This window comes from Stenella coeruleoalba, assembly GCF_951394435.1.
Source record: "Stenella coeruleoalba genome assembly, chromosome: 19".
NCBI classification, from domain to species: Eukaryota; Metazoa; Chordata; class Mammalia; order Artiodactyla; family Delphinidae; genus Stenella; species Stenella coeruleoalba.
The window spans coordinates 12,447,530-12,468,613 of NC_137165.1; the positions used below are offsets into that span (position 1 = coordinate 12,447,530).

Here is a 21,084-nt window from a genome sequence, read left to right on the forward strand (position 1 = left end):
AATGTTTTGTAGGGATGTTGGTGCCTGATTTATTAGTAAAATAATATACTTTAAAACAAAGGGAGAATAAATTTTTCATAGTCATGGCTGTCCAATTGATCAATGTCAGAAAATTTGTAGGAAACAAATTCAAGGCAGAGTTGTTTCCAAAATAGTATGATTGGGGGATGAGAGGGTTTTCTCTCCAATACGACACATAAAGCGTCTCATACACAGTGTGGTTGTCCAGCAGTCATGTAATCAAACTACTATTACTATTTTAATTTTTTCTTCCCCTGTGGTCCTATAGCTGTCATCCATCCAGAATAACTTTCTAGGTGGAAATAAATAAATGATAATCAGAACAAGATAGTGATAGAACAGCTAGGTTTATAAACTGCTAGCAAAGATTCCACTTCTGCAGTCCTTACAGATGTAGCTCAGGATGTTTCTCATAGTGGGTTTAAAGTCTTTTTCTTTCAATGAGAAATCTATTTTGGGGGGTAGATGGTGTTACATATGTGTGTGTGTACATATGTATATATCAGGTCAAAATCTGCTTCCTTGAAGTTTTTACTCATTTTTTAAAAAACCTCCTCTCTGGAACCATGAAGACAAGTTTTTTCAGACATTTTATTGTGTGAAGTCTTCTCTTTTCCAAATTAAACGAAGACCTTATTCCTTCAGACTCATTCCTTAGTTTGGCATTCAAGATCTTTTATTATCTGGTCTCAATTTACCTCTAATCCTATCTTCCAACATTCTCTTTTATTTGGCCTAATCTTCAAAGAAACTACTAATAAGTCTCATGGTCTCATAGTCTTAGGACTTCACTAACAACATTCCCTTTATCTCTGGGTCCCTTCGTAACTCTTCCCTTCACCTATCCCAGTCTTCAAATGGTCAGAAGGTAGGGTAACAACAAAAAATGGGCTTTGAACCCAGACAGAAGTAGAATTATTATTCCTGGCCTCCAGTAAGTACTCAATAAATGGCAGCTACTGTTATTAAATAAGGGCTAACATTTATTGAGCATTTACTGTGTGTCAGAACTGTTCATTTTCTCTTTTAGCATCTTCAGGGCAATTAAGTATTATTATTGCTATTTTACTGAGGAAGGAAATGTAGATTTAGCGGGGGTAACGTGCCGGAGATCAAAGGGCCAGAGAGGGGCAGTCCAATGGCCGAGGGCCAGAGCCCAGGTCACTGCACCTTCCCTTTCCTCTCCAGGGTCCTAGGTCTCTAAGGTATGTACTCCTTCTCTTCCCGAGCTTGTGCAGCACTGGCCCTGCCTTCCTGACCACGCTTGGCCTTGCGGGACTGTCATCTAAACCCAGGCTAGCTCTCCCAGCCTCCTGGCGACTCCAATGCCCCGTCTGCTTGACCTCACTCAGACTCTCAGCCAGACCAAGGAAGACCCCTCTGGCATGGCTTTGAGGCCTGTGGCTTTTTTTTTTTTTTTTTTTTTTGCGGTACGCGGGCCTCTCACTGTTGTGGCCTCTCCCACAGCGGAGCACAGGCTCCGGACGCGCAGGGTCAGCAGCCAGGGCTCACGGGCCCAGCCGCTCCGCGGCATGTGGGATCATCCCGGACCGGGGCACGAACCTGTGTCCCCTGCATCTGCAGGCGGACTCCCAACCACTGCACCACCACGGAAGCCCGAGGCCTGTGGCCTTTGAGTTATCCTATTCTAGGCACACTCTGGGGTGCCACTAGCATCTCACAAACTGACGTCTAGACCTAAGAAATGACTTCGGAGTGTGGGAACGGGATTGGGCGACCAGCTCTGGCCTAACTTCCTGATGAAGCTGGGGCGAAGGTTGGCTAAGCAGGCTTGTCCGTCTCTGGGCAAAACTCCAAAGGGCGTGTACCCAACAGTATGAGAACGCAAGAGGAGGCGCGTTCATGTTTCCGTGCCAGGGAAAAGGGGTGCGTGTCTTTCCCTCTTTGTCCACAGAAGTGACGACGACACGGCGCCGAGCCCCCAGGTGGTGGCCTCTGCGCCTGCGCCGACCGTCGCGCGCGGCGGGGCCGTGCATGCGCAGAGCACGACTTCCGCGTCTTTTCGGCGGCGGGAAGGCGGCTGGTGGCGGCTGACGCGGTGGCGGTTGACGGAGGCGAGGAACCTGAAGGTTAAAGTTGCGTGTCGTATGACAGGAGGGCCAAGGAGGAAAAGAGGCTGTGTGGGCCCTAGTTACCAAACTGCCGCGATCCCTGGGTCAGGAGAGCTCATTGGGAGAGAACGTGAGCCCTGACTGGAGCTTGATGTTTTTTCCCCAAGAGGCGCCCAAGTAGGCCCGACGGCCTCCTTCTGAGGCAACGGTCTTAGGGGCAGGGTGTGTGCGTGTGTGCGCATTGAGCAAACTTTCTGCACATCGATGTCACCACCCGCCTTAATGTAATTAGGGTCCAGTGGGAAGCCGGAGTGGGGGGCACCTCAGGGCCCCTGCCCCCAGGGTCAGTGGTCCAGGGGAGGATGTGGCGCTTTTGTTTGCCTGAGTCTCTTGTCGTCCCCCTCTAAGCTCAGGATGTGTGTTGCGTTGGTATTTCTGGGCTGAGAAAAGGTCACATAACCTGTTCTGGTTCCTAGAACGGCATCAAGAATATTTTCTAAAGGGCATACTATATCCAGGTTCAAGACCAATCTGTGGAAACAAAGCAGGGGCAGCCCCTGACCTCACGTTTCCCAAGTTTTATTTCTAGAAACGATATTTGGAAATTAATATGTACCTCAGTATGATTTGCATTGTTACTCAGTGGTGTTCGTGTCTGTTTGTCTCATGGGGCAGAGAACTTGGGAGCAGAAATGATCTTATTTAGATTTGAATCTTACCTTTTCATGAAATAGGCAAGTATTTATTGAATTAAATTGGGATCAAAATATAAGAGGCTGAACATGGAAAAAACTACAACAGAAATTCTGTGGTAAAAGAAAAAACAAAAAAATCTTATTTCACTTGTTTAAGTTATAGAAACGGAGGGGAAACTTATCAGTACAATTATTCTGGATATTAAGTGAGGCCTTAGTCTTTGGCATTATGTAATCCAGGGATCTCAAACTAATGGCCAAAGCAGATGATCTGCACAGTGTTTTGGTTTTTTTTTTTTTTTTGCGGTACGCGGGCCTCTCACTGCCGTGGCCCCTCCCGCTGCGGAGCACAGGCTCCGGCCGCTCCGCGGCATGTGGGATCTTCCCGGACCGCGGCACGAACCCGCGTCCCCTGCATCGGCAGGTGGACTCTCAACCACTGCGCCCCCAGGGAAGCCCTGCACAGTGTTTTAAAAGTGAGACACAGAATACGTTCTCACATGGCTAGTTCAATTGTGCATGTTTCCTCCCTGGCCTTGTAAGTATGTTTGCCAATGTTGGAGTCCCTCTCCCTCTTTGTAGATCTGGTTCAGAATTATTCTCACTGTGGGTCCTTGATTCTGAAATAAATTATGTAGACTCTGTGAAAATCCACATATGTTTAGGAAGCAAGATTATAGCCACACTAGTCTTATTTCAAACAGATTTGGAAAAATGGGTTATGCTGTAAATTCTTACTCAGAAAGCAAAAGAGTCTGGCAGAGAGTTTACATTATCGGGTTTGAAACCATAGGTTTAAACCATAATTTCAGTAATTACTAGGCTGAGAACTTGATTTTGATGTTGATACAATACAAGGTATAAATTTCTTTCTTTGAAGGTTTAGTCGAACAACTTCATGTTGTAAAGTTGGAGCGCTAAAGAAAAAATTATAGACTTTGATATCGAAGGAAATGAAGAGAAACATAAATGAAAATTCAACTCGAAATACAGCAGGTATTGACTGACTTTTATTTTTAAAATTTCTATAGTTTGTATATACTATGTAAACCTTATATAGTATATAGATGCAACATTTTGGAAGGAACTTTTGAAAAGAATGAACATATAGTCTAGCCTCTTTACTTTTTAGGTCGAAGGAAGTAAAATAACTTACTCAAGACGAAACACTTAGTGGCTTAGGTGGAAGTAAAATCAGACTTTCCTGGATTTACTCTTGTATTCTTTCTACAAATCCCATGTGCTTGAGTTGTTTTGTGCTTTGTAAGCTGAAAATAATGAAATTAATAATATTTTAATTTTTATTTGTGACTATTTAAAATATTTTCAGAAGTGCTTCTGTTTCCCTAATAGCTTCCCCTGCCATTTCTGCTTTCCCAATTTGTTAGTATAAGGACAGAGGGCAAGAATGAAGAGAACCAAAGGAATGATGATAATGCACAATGAAGATAATAATAGCTATTATTTATGGGGGGTGTACTGTATTGTGGGCATTTAATTTTATGTTAATTTATTTACTCTGAGAGAGTTATTATTGTCATCCCTGTTTTCTAGATGAGAAACAAAGGCACAAAGAGGTTAAATAAGTAATTTATGAAGTGGAAGAGCCAGGATTTGAACCTAGACTCCATTCTTTTAATCACTATATTATTCTGCCTCTCACTATATGCCATATTGGCACAATGAGTTTAAGGAAACAGCTGTAGTTTGTACTTTAAATTTTAATTGAAACATGCTTTGAAGTTGTAATTCAAATTCAGACAGTCTGAGCCCACATCATTTTCCCAGCCGTTCATCAGACAGTTACCAGAATCTATATGCTCATGTAAGTGTAAGTGTTGATGGACCAACTAGAGGATGGTATAGTGGCAAGATATCTGAACTAAGAGTTAGGAAGTGTGGGCCCTATAGGTTCTTTCACTGTGGCAATGTGTAAGCTTTTTCTTTTTCCTCTGAGATCCCTTCTAGTTTTAGTGTTCTGACTTTTGACCTGACTTGAGATCCCAGGTCCCTCAACTGGAGGGTTTGGAGTAGTATTTATTCTCATTTGGATTTATTACTATCACTCTAAGGCATTCTCAAAATGATCCACAGAAAATATGCATTACAGACACCTGGAGTTCTTGTTGAAATTGCAGAGTTTTGGTTTCCAAAGCAAGTTGACTGAAATAAAATCTATGAGGGTGGGGTCTAAAAACTGGCATGTTAAGCATAACCACAGATAAATCTTAGTCAAAGTAGAGTTTGAGAACCATGGCCTTAAAGGGTATGCTACCATAGTCAGAGAGTGGTTAGGGTTTTGGAAAGCAAAATGGGTCAAATTTTGGTTCTCCCTTACCTCTATTGTACTTGAAGTGTCCCCTCCAGTTGATATGGTGATAAGCAAGCACAGGAGGGAAGTAAGGAAAACAAAAAGTGGATTTGGAAAGGGTAGGGGGATGAGGGAGGAGATGGGGATTACTGCCAAACAAGAGGAATTAAGGCAGTGTCAACATAGAACAAGAAAGGAGTTTTTAGAGAGACAAATAAGGCTATTCGGGATCTTAAAAAGAGTGTAAAAAAATTCCAAATCTATAGAAATATATCTGTAATAAATATAAAATTAATGTATAGAAACACAAATTCAAATCGTGAATTATTATATACTAGTAATTAGTCTATAACTAGATCTGACTATTTGCCTATTATGTACTTATTTATCGGTACATTCAATTTAGGCTGTTTGCCTGTACCACTGTTCAATCAGAAAAAGAGGAATAGACAGCCATTAACATCCAATCCACTTAAAAATGATCCAGGTATCAGTACTGCTTCTGACAGTTATGATTTCCCTCCTCTACCAACAGGTAAGAAAATAAGGTGAAAATTTTCAGAAAATAAGAAATAGGATTATAGAAAATTACCATTTCTATTTTATTATAATGGAAATAGAAAGTTTATTTTTTTCTTCTTTCCACTATCCAATTATAGGGATTACTTGGTTCTTTCTGAACATTCCAGTATAGTAGTTTGAGTTTCCTTGTCTACAGGAGTGTCTTAGCATTTAAATGAAGTATCTTAAATCTGGAGCCTTTGTTCTAATGAAGTAGTAACCTATCTTGTAAAGGTTTTTTTTTCTCTTTCAAAACACGTATAGATATTGTGACTTAAACATTTGGTGATAAAGAATGGAGAAACTCAAGTTCCTTGAGTTATAAAAATTTGGTGATAGTTGGTGATAAAGAATGGAGAAACTCAAGGATAAGTATGAATGGGAACACGGGAAAAATGGAAGAAAGTAGACCTTAGGAAGGGTAGAAGCCCAGGAATTTCTAGTGCTTGCCCCTAGTCTTTTTTCTCTTCTTACATAATTTTTGCCATTTTTCATTTATTGGCTTTTCACTCTTTCATCCCATTGGCTTCCTTATAGCTTCGACTGGCGTGTGAACTAAATTGCTTTTGCTTGGTGTTAACATAACCTTTTAGTTCTAGTTCTCAGGGTCCATCATTGGCTGCCCTCTGTTTCTCTTGATTCAAAATCTAGAGACAGAGAGCCTCTGCTTCAGCTCATATTAAATGAGGTCACTGAAATCCTAATTTATCTTTATGGTTAGCCTCTCATATCTGAAACAATTAGCTGTGGTGGTTTGTGCTGAAAGGTCTTAATGTTTGCTTACTTTTTACTTCTCTATGGAAGAAGGCATGGAAAGGCAGACAGTCTGAAATATACTTGGTACATGCTGGTTATATACATTTACATTTTGGGGGGAGCACACTTAAAAATCTTTAATAGGATTTTATGCAACTAGAATTTAAAAATCCTTGTGCAACCATAGACCTTAATCTACTTTTACATCTATAGTTATTTTGTTTTCTTCCACATTTGAGGAATTGGAAGTATGAATTTCATATTATTCTCATTTTTATGGATAAAAAATTAAAAATTCACATGGATATGCTGCATAAGTGGTCATCTTCTGTCATTTAAAAAGTTCTCTACTATTTAAAATATTTTTATAAGTAGCATGAATGATAGATGATCTTGAAAAATCACAATTTGAGTTGTTCCATAGGGAAGTGTGCATTCTCCTAAGTACTGAACTTCTCAAACTCTGACCAGGATTACTATCTGTCAGAGATATAACAAGATTCTTATATTGGGCAAGAGATAGGACTAGATCAGTGTTTTTCAAATTTTTTTTCTTGATCCATTAGTAGGTTAGGAAATAACCAACCTTTTAAAAAATAAATAGAAGAGAATAAAATAGAAAAGAATAGAATAGAAAGTGTCAGTATATCATATAGTAAGAATAAGAATTGATAGTAAAATTGTTATATTCTCCCTCAGACACACACGTGCGCGCATACACATGCACACCATGCCTGTATATATTCCGGGTTTCGATGTATTTTTTGCTGTGGGTTGGGATTAAGAAACATTGATTACACTGAATTTATGTTACAAAATACAAGGTGCTATACTAGGATTGACTGTGGAAGAGATACAGATTAAACTATTACCTTGCTTAGAATACAGTGGGAAAGAAAGACATCTAAAAAATTAATAAGGCAGCCTATGACAAATTCCACAACAAAGTAGTATTGAAGAACATGTCCATATATTCAAGTCCTTTTCTCCTTCAAACTTTCAACTGCCTCCCCCCATATATTAAATAAATATAAAAGAATTATTTCAAAAAATGCTCCCTATCTTACTCTTACCTATATTACTTGTATCTTTTGAGATTGGGCCTGGGAAGCTATGACTCCAGAGCTGCCTCCTTTAACGAAAACAGTGAACACAGGGTATGTGGAAAAATATATACCAATGAATGTATGTGTCTGTTACAGACTGATGTTATTCTTCTATATATATTTTATATTTTTATATTTCTCAATCGGGGAACAAATTATTAATAGTTAATAAGACATATTTCCTTGAAAGGCAAATACCACATTCAGTTTCTCATCCCCTGAGAAGTCAAGATTCTGTGTCTAAATCTATTCAATTAAATGCTGAAAGAAGCAAGAGTGGTTGGAGGTGAGTCTACTTAAGATTTTTCTTATTCTATTCATACTTCTCCTTCCCATCTCCTCCTATAGTCCCTTCCCTCCTCCTCTATCCTTCCTTTCTTAAACAGAATTATATTTAGGAAATTTATATACTTAATAACTAACTATAGTGATATTAGCTGTGTTTTATAAAAGAAGAGAACATGCCATATATAACTTTAAAAATAGGTAAATTTGGCAGTGATTATATTTCCAAAGAATACTTCATGTTATAATGAAATTTTTGTAAATATTTATCACCATGAATTTATGATTTTGCTGTGGATTATTAATGATCTAATTGACAATAGTTAAAGAGTCAAGAATAACTGTATCTAAGTGTACTACCAACTGTAAAACAGATAGCTAGTAGGAAGCAGGCGCATAGCACATGGATATCAGCTCGGTGCTTTGTGACCACCTAGAGGGGTGGGATAGGGAGGGTGGGAGGGAGATACAAGAGGGAGGAGATATGGGGATATATGTATATGTATAGCTGATTCACTTTGTTATAAAGTAGAAACTAACACACCATTGTAAAGCAATTATACTCCAATAAAGATGTTAAAAAAAAAAATGAAAAAAAAATGTCGGATATATTTAGGTATTGAGAACCAAATAGAATGCTGAGCCTTACCCCAGTAAGATAATCAGCTCCAAGGTAAATAGGATGGAATAAGAAAGAAAGACAGAGAATGAAATCATAAGCATATGTTCAGATGGTGAGGGTAGGGCTTCCCTGGTGGCGCAGTGGTTAAGAGTCCGCCTGTCAATGCAGGAGATGCGGGTTCAAGCCCTGGCCCAGGAGGATCCCCCATGCCGCGGAGCAACTAAGCCCGTGCGCCACAACTACTGAGCCTGCGCTCAGGAGCCCGCGAGCCACAACTACTGAAGCCCTCACGCCCAGAGCCTGTGCTCTGCAACAAGAGAAGCCACGACAATGAGAGGCCCGCACACCGCAACGAAGAGTAGCCCCCGCTCACCACAACTAGAGAAAGCCTCCGCACAGCAACGAAAACCCAACGCAGCCAAAAATAAATAAATTTATTAAAAAAAAAAAAAAAAGATGGTGAGGGTACTTTTGGGTCATTGCCAGAAATATCTTAAGTTTAATGTCTAAATAATACGAAAAAAATGAATAGATAAAGGACATGGGTTATTCTTTTTAGGTTGGACTTTAGTATTTTTGGGTAAGTGGCAAACTACTGAAAGAAATAATTTTGGAAACAAAGTATTGGAAAACAACCCCAACCCCAGATCATATATCAGTCATTGGTTAGTGCTTTGTTATGTTATTTTAATGATCTTTACAACAACCCCGTGAAGTTAACATAACCTTCACTTTTTTTTTTTTTTTTTTTTTGCGGTAAGCGGGCTTCTCACTGTTGTGGCCTCTCCCGTTGCGGAGCACAGGCTCCGGACGTGCAGGCTCAGCGGCCATGGCTCACGGGCCCAGCCGCTCCGCGGCATGTGGGATCTTCGCGGAACGGGGCACGAACCCACGTCCCCTGCATTGGCAGGCGGACTCTCAACCACTGCGCCACCAGGGAAGCCCTAACCTTCACTTTTAGTAGATGAAGATACCATATTTTTTAAAAAGGGGGAAACTTTTAATAAAGTGGTTCATACAACAAAACAGTATTTTTATTTTTAAAAATTTAGTATTGTTTTTATTACTCATGCTAGTTTCCTCAGGACCAGTCAGTTCTTTCTTCAGTACCACTGCTTCAAACTAGGCCTATTCAGTGGTTTGAGATGGTCCTCGGAGGCATAGTTCCAGCTGCAAGTGCTAGGAGAAAATGCATTCTGATAGACATTAGAGAATTAGGTAACGGATTGTAATATGGATAGGCAGCCAGTATTGGATATTCCAATTTAAAATAATAAATGATCTGTCAGACAGTTGGAATATAACAACAGAAAATCCAGGAGCAGAAGACATTTGAAAACCCAAGTAGGCAGTTAGTAATCTGCTGAAGATCTTTTAACTGGTTCTATGCTTAGGTTTAGAATCTAGGCTAACATTGCAAGATTTAGCAAATAAAAATATAGGATGCCCAGTAAAATTTGAATTTCAGATAACGGACAAATAATTTTTTAGTATATGTCACATGTAATATTTGGGACATAATTATACTAAAATTTTATTTGTTATTTATTTGAAATTCAAATTTAACTGGGCATCCTGTATTTTACCTGATAACCCTTGTCTAGAATCTCTTGAAACATGGAATTTGCAAGAGCAATGTAGACTCCTATTCTTATAGGTATTAAGCTATTAGACAAGTTGTCAAGATAGGTTTAATTTACCAGAGTTAGTATACTAGACAATAAGCAAGGTGAACTGATTTAACATCTTCAAGCTTTCATACTAAAGCTCCTATAATTAAATAACTGGTCTTAGAGAAATTGGGATTGCACTTGATGGTTAAGAAATCTCAGTTGAGGAGAGGTGAAGACTTTAGAAACTGGAAATTGGGCACAACCTGGCAAATAGGTTTAGATAGATCAATAAATTGGTTTTTATAAATTTATTTATTTATTTTTGGCTGCATTGGGTCTTTGTTGCTGTGCGTGGGCTTTGTCTAGTTGCGTGGAGCAGGGGCTACTCTTGGTTGCGGTGTGCGGGCTTTTCATTGCAGTGGCTTCTCTTGTTGCGGAGCACGGGCTCTAGGCACGAGGACTTCAGTAGTTGTGATGTGTGGACTCAGTAGTTGTGGCTCACGGGCTCTAGAGCGCAGGCTCAGTAGTTGTGGCGTATGGGCTTAGTTGCTCCACGGTGTGTGGGATCTTCCCAGACCAGGGCTTGAATCTGTGTCCCCTGCATTGGCAGGTGGATTCTTAACCACTGCACCACCAGGAAAGCTCAATAAATTGCTTTTAAGGGAAGATAAAGTATTTTTTTTCTATAATAGCCTACTGTTCTTATTATAAAAATAATATAATCATTCTAGAAAAAAAAGTAAATGGAAGAAAGTTATTCATAGTCACACTGATCCAGAGATAGCCATTAATCAATTAATTAATTTTTAAACAGAAATATCAAGGCATTTCCCCAGGCTAGGAGCACCTCCTGAACGAAAACATTGGAGAAAGTTGCAGATGCATTGTTACCGATAAGGAGTTGTAAAGCTAAAAGAAACTTTCCTAAACTATGAAAATAAAAGTAATTTCCACAGCCATGAGGAAGGAGAAAATTATGTTTCCATACTCTCTGTTGAATATAAAATTGTTGCCATATGAAGAGGTGATTAATGTAGGAAAAAATTTTATAGAGGTGTATTAGGCAGTTACTTAATGATAATAAGTTTTTCCTGGATATTGTGATGTTTGTGGTATTTATCAACTTAAAATAATTTTAAATTATTTGTGGTGATTTCTTTTCTCATTATTTTCATACTGAGTTTTGTACCTAATTTACTTACGAAAGCTCCCTAAATTATACAAGCTTCAGGTCCCATATAATCTGGTCTAGGGAACCTAAACGTTTTCTTGGATTATTTTCCCTAACAAGGTATAGGTTGCATTGTTTGCCCGCTTGTGGTACTTGTGGTATTTTTAGGAAAATTATTCAGGAATAAGCATTTGTGACTTAGACTAGTTTTTCCCTGTGTAACTCTTAACTAGCCTGCTCAGAAATTATATTTTTGATTTTGGCCTCATTAACATCATGTTCTGATGAACTGGTACAGCTCACTTAGGTTAATGTAGCTAGTAAAATGCTGAAACATATTCATAAGTAGAGTTTTTAAGCTACGCAGTAAAAGTACAAAATTTCTAATCAAACAGCTGTCTACCCTGTCTATATCTATTTTCCTTGTGATTTAAAATCACTGACGAGCAATAGTTTAACTTTTGAAAATTTTACTTTGTAGAAAATTTTAAAATAAATGTATAAAAAAGGAAGCAGGGAGTTCCCTGGTGGTCTGGTGATTAGGACTTGGTGCTTTCACTGCCGTGGCCCCTGAGGGTTCATAACCACTGTCATATAAAGGCTTGTATAATTTAGAAATATACTCTATGGCACTGGACTTTGAGTTGGGAGACTAGGATTCTCTGGGTTTTGGATTGTCAGTAACTTGCTATATGACTTTGGGCAAGTTACTTCCTCCTCAAGACTCAGTTTCCTCACCAAGAGAGGTATAATATATTGTAGGGTTGTTGTGATGATGTATTTGGAATTTCTAACTGTTCAGTAATTACAAAGTAGTTGATAAACCACAAATTACCATGTAAATGCAAATTTTCATTAATAATTTTCTTTCATTTAAGAAAAAGTATATAGAAACAAAATTAATACTAATTTAAAAAACAAAACTATTTCTGCTACAGAGACGGCAACAAAAATACCACTTTAAAAACTTGGGATAGAAATGATTTTAAGCCTCAGTGCAAAAGAACAAATCTAATGACAAATAATGGAATAAATTCATGTCCAGTGAATTTGGGAGCTCAACAATGGAAACAATTAAGAGTATCTGAATCTACTAACTTACCTCACCAAAGAGAAAGTGAAGTACTCACACAAACACATTCGTCAAAAATATCTGGCTCCACAATGAGAAGTCTAGACAAAAACAGTTCATTACAGGCATTTAAGCCCAATTTTCAACAAAATCAATTTAAGAAAAAAATGTTGGATGGTTTTCCAGAAGAAAACACCCTCAAGGTAAACTTTTAAATATTATTTGCATTTTTGTATTTACATTAAAAAAATGAGATAAGTATTTAGAAAATTACAGAGATAAGAGCATTTGAAATCACTCCCCTGGTATACATTACTTGATTAGCACAAATACCCAGTTCTGTTGGAGTAGGTATATGTTAGTGTCCAAAATATTTTCTTAGAGGTTGTGAATGGCTGCTGCTTTTCAGAGTTGCTTTAGAATTTCCTACCAGGTTCTGAATTTCACTGTTTGCTAATTATTGAGATGATGATAGTTCATCCATTGCTTGCAGCAATTCTTCAAGTTCTTCATATGTCACTCTTTTTTTTTTTTTAATAGGGGTCAGCAAACTTTTTCTGTAAAGGGTTAGATAGTAAATATTTTTGGCTTTATGGGCCATATTGTCTCTCTTGCAAGTATTCAACTATACCACTCAACTCTGCTGTTGTACCTTAAAAGCAGCCATAGATAATTCATAAATTAATTGGTGTGGCTGAGTTCCAATGAAAATTTACCCAAAAAACACAGCAGATTAGATTTGGCCTGCAGGCCGTAGTTTGCTGACTTCTGCTCTGTAATCTGGTCTTATTTACTTTTACAGCTTCGTATTCCATATTTCACTAATTCTTCAATGCTCCAGCCATTTCAGACTCTTCACAGTTCTCTAAACGCACTCTAATATGACTCTGCTTCGGTTTATATTCTTCCCCATACCTGTGCCAGCCTTATTTCCTCTCTCCACCTCTCATTCTAGTCATTCTTTGTAAATGTCTTTCATATATGTTCTGGCTGTTTGCAATCTTCCCTTGCTCGCCACCTGGTCTAATAGATTCTTTATCCTCTGCCTTTGTCTGTGTTCTGGAAGGCTGAATGGTCCTACATAGTGCATCATTCTGGGATCCATTAGCTGGCTTCTGTTAGGAGTCAGCAGATGGGAGTGGAAGTCCCAGGCAGGACATCAAAGGGTAGAGAGAGAGGTTGGGTTGTCCCATTCCCCCCCGCTGCTTAAGTGTTGTGTCTCAGGTGGTAGCTGTGTCCCTGCATGATGTAGCCCCTCCGTAAGTCCAGATTTCACAGGCTTGGTAATTTTATTTCCTCCTCTTGTCCTTTCAGCCTAGGAGTGGTAGAAGTTTCTTATTGTTGTTAGTCTTTGAGTGCTTAAGTACCCTATGTTTATTCTGCCCATACACCTGTAAGCAGTTTTTTCAATAAGCCACCTGGGGTAAATTTTTTTTTCTGGAAATCTGACTAATATTGCATGTTCCACAGTGGTTCTCAACCTTGTTTCCTTGTACACAAGAATGATATGATAGTCACCTTAGTAACAGTGGCTCATTATGGCAGTAATCCTCAACAGGAAGCATTCTTATCTTCGTTAGGTATGGGAAGAGGAGGGAAGGTAATTGTAGTTGGAAAAAAGTGTTCCATCAAGTGTTCTTGGATATGCCACTGCCCTCATGAAGGAAGGTGCCCCCTCCCCAAAAATTAGTATCTTAGCACACTGTATTCTTAGTTGATCTTTTAAAATTTTAGTTAATTCAACTTTTATTTTTGTATGACCTTATGTCATCAGGCTTTCTTTTCCTCCCTCCCTCCCTGCCTTCCTTCCTCTTTCTTTCTTGTAGGCCTGCCTACTTTCTTGGCCTGAGGCATGCCAGTACTGGTCCAACAGGCTGGTGGGCGAGGCCAGGTCCTGGTGCTCTGTGATTGCAATTAACCTCCCATTTGTGGGTTGCCCACCCTGGGGGTATGGGTCTTATGACTATACCTTGTATCTTCCCTCCTACCAGTCTTGTTGTGGTTCTTTCTTTATATCTTCAGTTGTAGAATTTCTTATCTGCTAGTCTTCTGGTTTTTCTCATCAATAATTGCTCTGTAAATAGTTGTAATTTCGGTGTGCCCATGGGAGGAGGTGGGCTCAGGGTCTTCCTACTCTGCCATCTTGGCCATTCCACCCTTTTAGTTGATCTTTAAAAATGCCAAACACATTCCCATCTCAAGGTTTTTACACTTGCTGTTCACTCAGTCCTCACTCAACAACCTATTTAAAATAATAATCCCTGTCTCTTTTTATCCTTTTACCCTGTTTATTTTTTTAATGCATAGGATATAGCAATTCCTGACATTCTGTATTTATTTTCTGAATCCCCTATTAGACTGTACAGTCTCTGAAGGTAGATAGATTGTCTGTTTTGTTCAGTACTGTTTCCCCATTAGCTATGTTTGGCACATAGCAGGTGCCAGTAAATACTTTTGGAATGAATGAATGAATGAATGTGTCTGGGTTCCCTCTCAGAGTGTGAGCACGTTAGGGAAAGGAATTGTGTTTTACTCACCTGTGTTTATCACAGGATTGGCACATGATGCTTTAAAAATATTCAAAGAATCGACAAATGAATGAGTGAATAAATGCCCATATAAAACAGAGATAAAAAGAAAAAAAATAATCCTCTTCTTGATTAATTTTCTCCAAGTGCATTGTAGTTTCTCCTCCGTTATAAAGTACTAATGATGCCTTTAATTTAGGGGAGTAACTGTACTAAAATTGTCAGTAGTTCCTTTTACATATTTTACATAGTCTTTTAACATATTTTACACATTTGCCTATTATAAGAACCTAGAATCTTTACATAGAAAAGTGAATGAGTATGATGAAAAAAATGACAGGTTTTTCTAATGCCATGTTTTCATTTTTTCAGAAGGAAGCATCATTGTATCAGTTAAAGCTTAAGGAGAAAGAGAATTCTTTAAGAATTATATCTGCAGTTATTGAAAGCATGAAGTACTGGTGTGCACATGCACAGAAAACTGTACTTCTTTTTGAAATATTAGGTAGGTATACTACTTCAAAAATACTTCAGTAATACCATTTGGACAATAATTTTGAATGTTAATAGGAATACGTAGGGGATCTTAAAGAAAAATAACATTTTATAAAAGGAGATTACGGTTTATTAGGATTTTCTTCAGTTCCTGTATCTGTCATAGATTTGTGTGACATAAGATGTATTTGATTATTCATGGTAGAAGAATTCTAATTCATAATGTCAAAAATGGAAAGATTCTTAAAAGTAATCTAACCCAACCCTTGAGGTAGGTGAGGAAGTGGGGCAAATAATTAAAATAGACTTGACTAAAAATCATAATGCTAGTTAGCAGCAGAAATGGATCTAGACTCCAAGTCTTCTTATTCTCAACAGAGTGTTCTTTCTACTATATTACACTAAATCCAGTAGTAATTTCGTATATAAGTTAAATTATAAATCAAATATTCTGAAAGAACATTTGTGAAGAATCCTTTACTGATATGAGTAAACACCCTACAATTAGCCTGTTTTCTAAATTAGTATTTAAAAGGGAGGAGAGTTTTGTAAAATGTTTCTGGAATTTAATTTTACTTAGACTGAAGAGATAAACAAGAAGTAGAGATTCAAAACATATTTATTTCCATAGGCTAAATAAAATATTTAATTTAAATTATGAAATATTTTAAACATACAGAAAAATACAGAGAATAAATATCCACCTACCTATTGTTATAGATATCTTTGAAAACCGCTATCCATTTTTCTTCTTCTCTAGAGATAATCACTATGGTATCTTTCCTTTCCATGCTTTTATAATTTTACTCTATACATCTGATTTCATAAATTTATATATATTTATTTACTGTTTTATGTGTTTTAAAATACAGAGTTTACATTTTCATCCAGCATTATGTTTTTGAGATTTAGCCATCTTTCTATCCTGTTAGTGTTGGCTTCATCCTGAGGCTCCAATTATGGTCTCTCCAGCAGCTTCTGACTCTTCCCTTATGACATTAAGAAGATTATCAAAATTCTCTATACCACACATTTTTCCTTATACCACAGTCACATTCTTTGATAGTTTCTTCTGGTTGCTCTTTCCCGGAAACTAGCAAATGACCCCTTGCATATCATCATTTCTGTCTGGGCAACAGGCCCATCACTGCAACCCTGAGCTCTGTAGCTGAGGAAGGGGGTACATTGACTGGCTTACATCAGTCTCAGGTTACTCCTGGGTCTAGGGGTGGGGACAAATCCCATCCAAATCATATGGCTAAGAATGGCATAGGAGAGATTTCCTAAAGGAAAATCTGGGTATTATTAGGGGAAATGGAGGCTGACCTCAAAGTAACAAATGTTCACTATCAGTACCTAATAGATGGTTATTAAAGGAATGAATAATGGTCTCATTTGATAGTAATTTCTTGAGATAAACGTGAATTATCATTTGAATTTTATAGATGAAACAGATTTGAAAGAGGTTAAACAGTTGTTCGATTTAGTAAGTTGAAGAACTGAGACTCAATTGCATGACTTCTGATTCTAATTCAATGCTTTTTTTTTTCATTCAACCATGATGTTTATTTGTTATACTTGTGTATTTTGTTTACTATAATGTAGTAGACTGGTCTGAGGATTTAACCACTCCATCAAACACATTCAAAGAAAAAAGCTTCAGATGGCCAGCTATTGTCAGTTGTATAAACTTTGTCATATAACCTGATCCTAGGTTGGAGAGGGCCAGAAATTTTGCTTTCCTTAGAATAAAAGTTTCAGAAATATCTTTCCCTCTTAAGATGTTTTCTTATCAATGTATAAACAAAACCATGAGAGGTTGGTGTGGGAATAGCTATTTAAATATCAACTTCTCTTTGTTAAACTTTATTTGCATTTTACCAACACTGATTTTTTCCCCCTCTATTTCAATGTTGCTTAGCTGTTCTCGATTCAGCTGTTACACCTGGCCCATATTGTTCAAAGACTTTTCTTCTGAGAGATGGGAAAAATACTCTGCCTTGTGTATTTTATGAAATAGTGAGTATCTGTTTAAGTATTCTTTGCAAAGCCTATGCCAACAAAAACATACAAATGCAGGCTATAATTCAACTATAGTAGAAATTCTGTTAATGATTTAGTGGTACTTTCAACATTTTGTTTGGTTTTAATTATGATTTTAAAATTATTTATTTGTTCAACTAAAATGGAGGGCTGCTATATGCCAGGCGCTGTGGTAGATGCAGGGGATACAAAGTGGAATAAAAGTGGTAAATGGCTCTTTCTCTCAAAGAGTTTATAATCTCAGGTAGAAAGACGGAAACATAAATGTTACACTGTGGTATGATAAATGGTATGACAAGTGGTGTGTGCAGGGTGCTATAGAAGTAAATAGGGAGGATGGGTCAGATCAGGGGAAGATTTTTGAAGAATGTGGTCTTGTCTTAGATATTTAAGGTCTAATGAATTAAGCCGAAGTGTTGGGAGGTGGGGGAAGAGGTTGGAGGAACACAGTCTAAGGTGAGGGAGCAGCACATGTAAAGACATGAAGCTCAGATAGAGCCTGGATTGTTCAGGAAACTGCAAGTAGTTTACAATTACCGGAGTGTAGAGTTAGTAAGTGATGGGGGTAAGGGTAGTGGTTATGAACTTGGGGGAATGCAGAGAGAGTGGGCTGGGACGTAGGGAAGAGCTTGGTAACAAAGGAGGCTGGAAACTTTATAAGACTTACATACTTTGTAAAATAGTTTGGCATTAATTCTGAAATTGGGCTTAATTCTGAAATCACACTTGGATTCCAATTTGTACTCCACCATTTATTAGCTGTATGACCTTGAGTGAGCTCCTTAAACTTCTTGAGCATCAGTTTTTTAATCTGTAAATTGGGGAGACTAATTCCTACTTTGAAAGGTTGTTTTGGAGATTAGATAATAAAATATATGAATGTATAGCATCTGACACATATCAGATGATCAAGAAATAGTAGCTGTCATGTTATTAATTTTTATAATATCTTGAAAGCTTATTATTTTTCTTTAGTCTGATAAGTTTTAAAAAAACTTTTATTAAAATATAACATATACAGAAAAATGCACAAAACATAACTGTACAATTCTATGAAGGTATCAGAAAGTGAACATTACCAAGGTTAAGAAATAGAACATTGCTATCACCCTAGCATCCTTGTGCCTCTTCCCATTCACTCCCTCTTGTTTTCTGCCTACAAGTAACCACTACTGTGACTTTTAATATCATAAATTAATTCTGCCTGTTTTTGAATTTTATATAAATAGTATCATGTGGTACGTCTTGTTTTATGTCTGGTTTCTTTCATTCAACACAACGTAAGATTCATCTGTGTTGTTGCATGTAGCTAAAGTTCATTTATTTATATTTCTTGTACAATATTCTTTTGTATGAATATATCACAATTTAGTTTTCTGTTCTACTGTTGGTGGGCATCTTGGTTGTTTCTTGGTTTTTTTTTTATTATGAATAATACTCTGTGAACATTCTTATATATGTCTCTTGTTGTGCACATGCATGCCTTTCTGTTGGGTATATACCTAGAAGTAAAATTCCTGAATTGTAGTGCATTTGTATGTTCTAATACAGTAGTTATTGCCAAAGAATTTTCCAAAGGGTTGTAACAGTTTACGTACTCACAATCAGCATAGGAGAGTTGTAGTTTCTCTGCATTCTTATCAACATTTAGTAGTCATTGTTTTTTATTTTAGCCATTCTAGTGGGTAAGTTTAGTGCTATCTCATTTCTCTCCAATTCCCTGGTGACTAATGAGGTTCAGCACTTTTGATGTTTACTGGCCATTTAGATATCTTTTGAAAAATCTGTTCAGGCCTCTTCTAATTTTTTTCTGTTGAATTATTTTTTTTCCTTATTGATTTATAGGAGTTTTTGAAAAAACTATTCTGAGTACAAGTTCTTTCTCTATTATGTACATTGCAAATATCTTCTCATACTCTGTGGTTTGCTTTTTCAGGCTTAGGAGTGGCTTCTGAGGAAAAGAAAATCTTCACTTTAATATGGTCCTTTAGCAATTATCAACATTTTCCTTTATAGTTAGTGCTTTTTATGACTGTTTAGCGAAAGAAATCTCAGAATAATTTTATTCATGACTGAGAGGATTTGGAGCTGGCTGGTCTTTTTCTGGCTTACTAGTCCCATTAGGGCACAACCCTTTTGAGTCTCCCAACCCTAAGCCGGGGGTGGGGGCGGGGTGGTTACCAGAATCTCTTTTCTTTGGGGGACCCTGGAGTCCATTTTTTCTCTAGCCCTATGAGCTGTCAGAAGCTCTGCTAAGTCTCTTAGACTCTCAAATTGCCTTGACTGTAATTAGCAGATACCTCAGGGGGTGAAGCATCCCCAAATATCAGGCCCCATTCTGGACTCCTATCCTCTCCCAGATGGGGTCTCTGTAACTCCTCACTGCCTTTTATCTCTCTGGTGTCTATGAGGATATTTTTAAATAAATATTCTATCCAGGTGTTCTAGTTGTTTTCAGTGGGAAAGTTGGTCTGAACTACCTAGTCTGTCATCTACTGAAAGTAGAACTCTGGAAGTCTAATAGAAGTGAATATTCATGTGCCATTATATTGGGAATTATTCAGTCTTTTAAGAAGCAGCAGCTCACTAGCTTGTAAGAAGCCCTACTCAAGTGAAGGTCTTCTGTGTCAGGGCACCCATTTACGACTAGCTATTATGGTCTTGTCGCAGTGGGGCCCTAAATGAGGTAAGGGAATTACAGCATTTTGGAGTGATTCATATTTAGTTGATCATATTATTAGTTTAAAAAACTGAAATTCAAATGAAGTAATAACTTTATTGATATTTATTTTTTTAAAAACAGGATCGTGAACTTCCAAGACTGATTAGAGGCCGAGTTCATAGGTGTGTTGGAAACTATGACCAGAAAAAGAATATTTTTAAATGTGTTTCTGTCAGACCAGCATCTGTTTCTGAACAAAAAACTTTCCAAGCATTTGTTAAAATTGTAGATGCTGAAATGAGATATTATACTAAAGTAATGAGTGAAATTTAAGTAGTGATGAAGTTTAAATCGTATAAATTAAGCATTTTTCTGTTGTTTAAATTACCATCTCCATGGTTTTATGGCTACTGTTCTTCTGTATTTCACTTGTTGAATTAAAATATTTAAATCCTTTTAATGTGGAAAGAATTTTTGAAAAATAATTTTACTGTTATTATAAAAATGGTGCATTTGCTAAAACTAAAAAACCATTTCAGATAAAAATGCTCAATATAATAAGAATAGGCACATACTTATTTAACATGGGATAATAGTACATTTGAGTCAGCCTAAAAGCCAACATCAAGCTTAATGGGGAAATATAGAGACATTCACACTAAAGTCAGGAACAAGGTCAGGGTGCCCTATACTGGAGCTCCTAGTCCATGCAGTTCATTTAATTACTTCAGATATTTAGTGGGCATATGCTCTGTGCCAAGCACTATTTCATGTGCTTGTTTGTTAACAAAGCAGGTTACAAAGTAACAAAAATCTCTGAAATTATAGTATTTATATTCTGGGACCCATGGAATACATTAGACAAAAGAGAAATATTTGGGGTATAATAATTACTGCTATTGGTAGATGATATAATTGCATATATGGGAAACCTAAGAAAATCAACCAAGAAACTACCGTAAAATGAGATAATTTGGTAAAGGCACTAAAATAGAAAACTATTTTAATATGCAGAAATCATCACTAGGTGTTATTTATATGACCCAAACCATTAGAGTGTGAAATGGATAA

At 37.4% G+C, this 21,084-nt stretch overlaps 1 protein-coding gene across 2 annotated transcripts; it reads left to right on the forward strand.

Annotated features, from left to right (window-relative positions):
• Nucleotides 1-2,021: 2,021 nt before the first annotated feature.
• SPATA22 (spermatogenesis associated 22) lies at nucleotides 2,022-20,786 on the forward strand. 2 transcript variants are annotated; one of them, XM_079904805.1, is made up of 9 exons: nucleotides 2,022-2,117; nucleotides 3,669-3,784; nucleotides 5,506-5,634; nucleotides 7,513-7,573; nucleotides 7,713-7,808; nucleotides 12,152-12,488; nucleotides 15,186-15,318; nucleotides 17,230-17,327; nucleotides 20,155-20,786. In XM_079904805.1, exons 2-9 carry the CDS (start codon nucleotides 3,742-3,744, stop codon nucleotides 20,344-20,346), a joined length of 1,089 nt encoding a protein of 362 aa, XP_079760931.1. In that variant the 5' UTR covers nucleotides 2,022-2,117; nucleotides 3,669-3,741; the 3' UTR covers nucleotides 20,347-20,786. The 2 variants fall into 2 exon arrangements, with proteins under 2 accessions (XP_079760931.1, XP_079760932.1); XM_079904806.1 differs by having other exon boundaries at nucleotides 2,071-2,111.
• Nucleotides 20,787-21,084: the final 298 nt, after the last annotated feature.